General features: G+C 40.0%; 1 protein-coding gene across 1 annotated transcript; it reads right to left on the bottom strand.

Moving 5' to 3' along the window:
* Positions 1-2,248: 2,248 nt before the first annotated feature.
* Positions 2,249-3,187, bottom strand: LOC137524954 (olfactory receptor 6F1-like). The gene has a single exon (XM_068245548.1). It carries the CDS (start codon positions 3,185-3,187, stop codon positions 2,249-2,251), a length of 939 nt encoding a protein of 312 aa, XP_068101649.1.
* Between the last annotated feature and the right edge of the window lie 2,929 nt (positions 3,188-6,116).

Genomic DNA, 6,116 nt, shown 5'->3' on the forward strand with positions numbered 1-6,116 from the left:
GGAGCCTTCCACCATGTTAATGGGTCAACCTAGTCTTCAAGTTAATAATTATACTAAAATTCTTACTAATCACATTCATTCGGCAACCAAACTTGCTTTTGCTTCTTTCAGGAAGAATGTAGTACACCTCTGATGTCTGATGTTATACATAAAATTTAATGGACTAAGGATATCGAAAAATGACAGCATCCTTAAAGAGACCTTTGAAGCGAGAATAAATCTCGCTTCAGAGCTCATAGTTAGCAGGGGCATGTGTGCCCCTGCTAAACCGCCGCTATCGCGCCGCTAAACGGGGGTCCCTTCACCCCCAAACCCACCCCCACAACACTTGGTCATGGACTTGGTCACTCCTGGAGGCAGGGATAACGGCTGCAGCCCTGCCTCCAGTCGCGTCTATCAGCGGCGCATCGCTGCCTCTCCCCGCCCCTCTCAGTGAAGGAAGACTGAGAGGGGCGGGGGAGAGGCGGAGATACGTGCTGACAGACGCGCGTGGGGCAGGGCTGCGGCAGTAAGCCCTGCCCCAACCAGGAAGCGCTCCCCCACTGCACCGAGGGGATTTGGGGGTGAAGGGACCCCCGTTTAGTGGCGCGATAGCGGTGGTTTAGCTCTATGAGGTTTGAAACGAGATTTATTCTCGCTTCAGACTCTCTTTCAGGGATACCGAAACTAAATATCATTCAGTTTGGGAAACTTAAGAGACTCATATAAAAATGACTACAGGCCTCCTTGAGGGGGTTCCTTTAGAAATGGTATGACATGGGCATGGCGAGAGTCTCTTAATCCATACTATGTTTGTTTCTAATGGGCCACTTGCTTATTACATTTAGGATACTGTTTATTGAACGCGGTCCCTGCTCTCTCTTAATGTAGATTGGTTGTGAATGGACAACAGGCCAATGTAACACCTTACATTGGCTTGAGCCCTATTGAATAACAGGGGCTTACATTAACTTGAGCCCCAATGAATAACAAGGGAACTCTTCAACATCCAATTCCTCTTACTAATTTTGCAAACAAGTAATTTTTACCCACTATTTACAGTATATATAATAAATATTAATAGTTAAACTTTGAATTCAGGTCATGTGATGACGACATTTCTGTGGGTGTTGCTGATAGGTAATCAGGTCAACTCTCTGTTGTCAGCTGAGCAGTAAGGAAGGAAAGAAATGTAAGTAGAAATTAATGAAGACAATGTATAGTCTGTGAAAGGCACAGCTATTTTCAAATGTTAGTATTGTGTTATGAGTCATCGTTCTGTCTGGATTTCCCTCAGCAGCAACTATATACCAACACCACCTCTAAAGTTAACCACTAATGATCCAACATGTTTCATCCATTCTTACTATTACTATGTAATATGCAGGACTGCCTAAAGTATCCATTCAATATATTCACTCAGTTTATTCTTCTACTACATAGATTTAGTAAGAATGGATGAGAAAGTCACCACCTTAGCACTATTAACCCCTGAAATGTGATCTGTAATCTATTAAAGCTTTTACTGGAGTATAATCCCCAGTTCATTCAAATGATCTTTACCTCAGACATTTACATTTTAAAGAGGCACATAGTCAAAATCAAAAGTAATTTTATATGGTAGTGGATTCCTTGCCATTTGAGTATGATATCTAAAGCACTGGTACACACAGTAAATATACATGCATATAAGTCTTCTGAGATTTCTTACACATTTTTCCACAAAGTGTAAAAATTAGATTCAGTAAAAACACGGTTAATAGTAGCATATTCTTATTAATAACTTGGCAGAAGTTTTCAGGAATCTTCAACGTTAACTCGTGTCTTAATTTGTCACCTAGTTACAATTTGACTCCTCTTTTCTTTTTTTTTTTTCTTTCCCAATCTTGTCAGATTGCTTGCGAAACCAGAAACGGGATATTTTAGCGAATTTTAGCCAAGTGCAAGATTATGCATAATGCAAGTCCTGGGAGCAGAACACACCAAAATGTAGGGGGGAAGGAGTAACCAGACCCTCCAAGTGCTGCCACCACTGGAGGAACCATCTGCACCTCCACACTGGGAAGGAAGAAATACTGAACTGCAAACCAAAAGGAAAACAAAATGTTTTAACACCATTTTTATAGTAATAGAACTGTTTTAGCTTTATATTGGGAAACGAAAACTGGTGCCCCATGTTGAAATATAATGTACAGTCACTTGCATTGCATTTTGTGAACAAGACTTCAGTAAGCAAGACCACATCAGATATACTTGTAAAATGAATACTTTAGAAGTGTTTGCACAATCTTATAGCTGCTTTTTGTAGTGCTTGCTTAACTTCTTGATTCCTTAAAGTATATATGAAAGGATTCATGAATGGAGTTACCACTGTATAAAGCAGAGATAAAATCTTGTTAAATTCAGCACCATCAGCATTGTTTGGACTAACATACATGGAAATCATGGCACCATAATAAATGACAACAACAGTAAGATGAGCTGTGCAAGTTGAAAAAGCTTTCTGACGCCCTTTGGAAAAGGGTATTTTTAACATGGTAAGGATAATATGAACATAAGATGCAAGTGTGAGCAGGCATGATCCTAAAAGAATTGTAGAAGCTAATGTCCAAGCTACCATGTATATAGCATAAGCATCTTTGCAGGACAATTTTAAGACTGGCTGAAGATCACAAAAAAAGTGTCTAATTACATTAGGTCCACAAAAATGTAATTGTGACACAAATATCAGTGCACCAAAAGTTAATATAAACCCTGAAGCCCATGAACAAACTGCCAAAAGTATACTTGTTCTAACACTCATCAGTGTTGGGTAATGTAGTGGTTTGCAGATAGCAACATATCTGTCATAGGCCATCACTCCCAGAAGAAAGCATTCAGTTGAACCTAGAGAACCAAAGAAGTACAACTGGGCAATGCATCCTAAGAAAGATATGCCATGATTTTCTGAGATAATGTGACATAACATCATAGGAACAATATTAGTTGTGTACAGAATCTCCAGAAAAGACAAATTACTTAAAAAGAAATACATTGGTGTATGCAGTTGTTCATCATCAGAAACAATGGAAATAATAACAACATTTCCAGTTACTGTGATAATGTAAATAAACAAAAATAAACCAAACAAAAGCAGTTTTATATTTTTTACACTTGAAAATCCTAGAAGAATAAATTCAGAAACAAAAGTCTCATTTGAATCTATCATTCTGTCCTAAACAAAAATAACAAAAGATAATGATTTCTTACTGTTGCATATTTGTATTCTTAGATTAAAGCTGGTTACAACCAATGCAATTTTAATACAACCCTTTGCAAAAAATAGATTTTATGAAGATATTACAATATTGATTGTGAAATGATCTTTTCAGTGATATTGATGAATTTTTTTTCAACTTAGTTTTTATTGAAAAGGTTTTAACAACAAACAGTCAAACACATACAGCTTGAGTTTGCATAGCATACAAGTAACTTGTCAAGAAGCAAAACATGAGTAGCGTTAACAGGCAAAACATTGCACAGCATTGATTAATTCTGCATTACATGAACTGGTACTGTTGAAGTGCCTGGACAAAACAAAAATAAAGATTACATATTGGCAACCATGAAATAGGGACACCTCGGGGGCATTGATGACTTTTTAACTATTCCTTGTAAATATATGCTAGTATAAAGCAAATATTGGGGTTTCTGTAAAACCATAAATTAATATATGTTCCTACTACAAAAGATTCATAACCAATCCAGTTAACTGGAACTTATTTTTTCAGCTCATGTTTTTCAGTGGCATAGTACCTATATTATATGGACACATGCAATTTTTGGAGACATATTTGAGGGTATTGTATACTGGCAAATGCAATTTAAATAAATTAACACATTGAAAGTAAAAAATTCTATGTCTGTCACACATAGTTGAACTGTAAAGAAATAAAACGATACAAAGTTTCTGCAGAGCAGGAGCAACCCCTCAGGTCCTACTGACCATGCATCATTATACTATTAAAAGCTTTCTTGTGAGGTGTATATTGCACAGCTAATGCATTCATGAATGTACATTCACAGGGCCATTTGTAGGAGCGGGTGATTCAGGTGACCCCCCAGGTCGCAGATCAGGAGGGGGGTGCAGTACAGGAGGGGGGGAAGTGGGCACAACACCTCCTCCCTTACATTGCCCCCCCCCCCCCCCCGCGCTCCCCGCCAGATATTAGCACAGCAGTCATGGAACATGGTCTCACCTCTTCCGGGTTCCATGCAATACAGCTCCACATACCACTGGTCTTCTCTGTTTCCAATGGCACTTTACTCTTCCTCCTGATTAGCGAAAGTAGAGTGAGCAACATTGGATGCAGATTAGACAGGCGGCACCTAGAGCTGTATCACATGGAACTTTGAAGAGGAGAATCCATGTTCCTTACCCATGCTACTGTCAATGGTATAGCAATAGGGGTTGCAGAGGTTACAACTGCACTGGGGCCCTTGGCCTAGGGGGGCCCTAAACGGCCCACCTTCAACTACAGTATTAGCTCTTTATTGTTCTTGTGCTGGTAATAATCACTTCTACAGATGCTTTAATTCGTAATAATCATTAACAAACTGTTTCCCATTGCCTTCTTGCACCTCTGACACTTTGGTTGTCCTTGGCAGGTATTGGTTTGCGGTCACAATTGTTATGTATTGATCCCTTGGGGATGGGGGGTGGCTATGTGAAACTTGCATTGAGTCCCACAGCTCCTTAGCTATGCCACTGCCTGCTGTGCTAATTTCTGGAGGCGGGGCACTAAAGGGGGGCCCAAGATGAGGGAGTGGAAGTTGGGCCCTCTTCCCCACAGCTGTGTGTGCCCGCTTCTCCCCCCTCCTGCACTATAATACTGTGGGCACCTGACTACCTATACTTATGAAACACTGCTAAAGAAAAATCTTAGGAAGTGTTACTGGGACATTCACAATTTCCTCTTCTTTCCTTTTTACCCAGAAAAAGAAATAGAAAAATGAAAATTCTACAGAAATCTGATATGATGGTAATTTTATAAATCTAGAAAAGCATAGCTACCGTGTATACTCTTGTATAAGCCAAATTTTTTAGCAAAAAAGCCAACCCCCTTCCAACCCCCCCCCCCACATTTATACACGAGTCAGCAACTTGCATTTAGTTGGGAAACTCCTGTGAGAGAGTCTGTGTCATGTCAGCTCTCACCAATCTCTGCAGGCAGCCTCAGGATCCCCAGTATTTCAAGCATTTGGACGCTGCTAACATTGGTTCACCAATCCAGGACTCCTTCTTAAGTTGGCCACTAAGTCCAATTTCTAGTGACAAATTATTAGAGCGATCAGAAATTCTGATCGGATTGGTTGTAAATGGCCTCCATTGATAGCCACAATCGATTACGAATGATTATCCGATTGGATTTTGGTCAAACCAAAATTTGGATTTTCTTATTGGTTGTGATAGATAGGAAATAAAGATTGGTTAGCTGATGGTGTAGTGAACGATTTTTCTTCCGATCAGGCTTAACCTGCTTACAAGCGAGATGCACAGCGTGTCAGAACAAGTGAAATGATCAGGATTTCCCTGTTGCCTAGCACTCGCTGTTTCTCAAGATGCCACTAGATGGCGTCATAGATATGAGACAGCGAGTGCTAGGCAACAGGGAAATCCCAATCCTTTCTGTGTCTCAGACACGCCATTCACCTTCTTGTAAACAGGCTAGCCTGTGTGAGAAGGAGTCAGGTATGTGTTCACTGGTGAAAGCAGTGTACCAAACCAACCAGATGATTGTAATACCAGGGATCCTGAGAGTGCCTGCGGACATTGGTGAGAGCTGACATGAACACAGACACTAACAAGTGTTTGCCAGAACATTGCACTTATACTGATCTACCCCTGTCACCAAAATACACACAAATGCACACACACACACACACCAGAAAAACCCTGACACAGTAATCAGATGAAAGACTGTAATTATTACACTTACTTTGTATGAGCTTTTTTTAAAGGGTGTTTTAAAGAGGCATTTTTAGCTCCTGAAAGGGCTGTTGTTTGAGTCGCTGGTTTGATGTTACATGTTCTTTAGTAAATAGATATTTCTTCATAGAGCAGCACTGTGACTTAGAGGTGTAATGAAATAAAAGAT

This window comes from Hyperolius riggenbachi, chromosome 1 (genome assembly GCF_040937935.1).
Source record: "Hyperolius riggenbachi isolate aHypRig1 chromosome 1, aHypRig1.pri, whole genome shotgun sequence".
Taxonomy (NCBI): domain Eukaryota; kingdom Metazoa; phylum Chordata; class Amphibia; order Anura; family Hyperoliidae; genus Hyperolius; species Hyperolius riggenbachi.

What these genes read in the sequence shown, in the direction of transcription:
- LOC137524954 (XM_068245548.1), bottom strand. Translation starts at nt 3,187, where the DNA reads ATGATAGATTCAAATGAGACTTTTGTTTCTGAATTTATTCTTCTAGGA.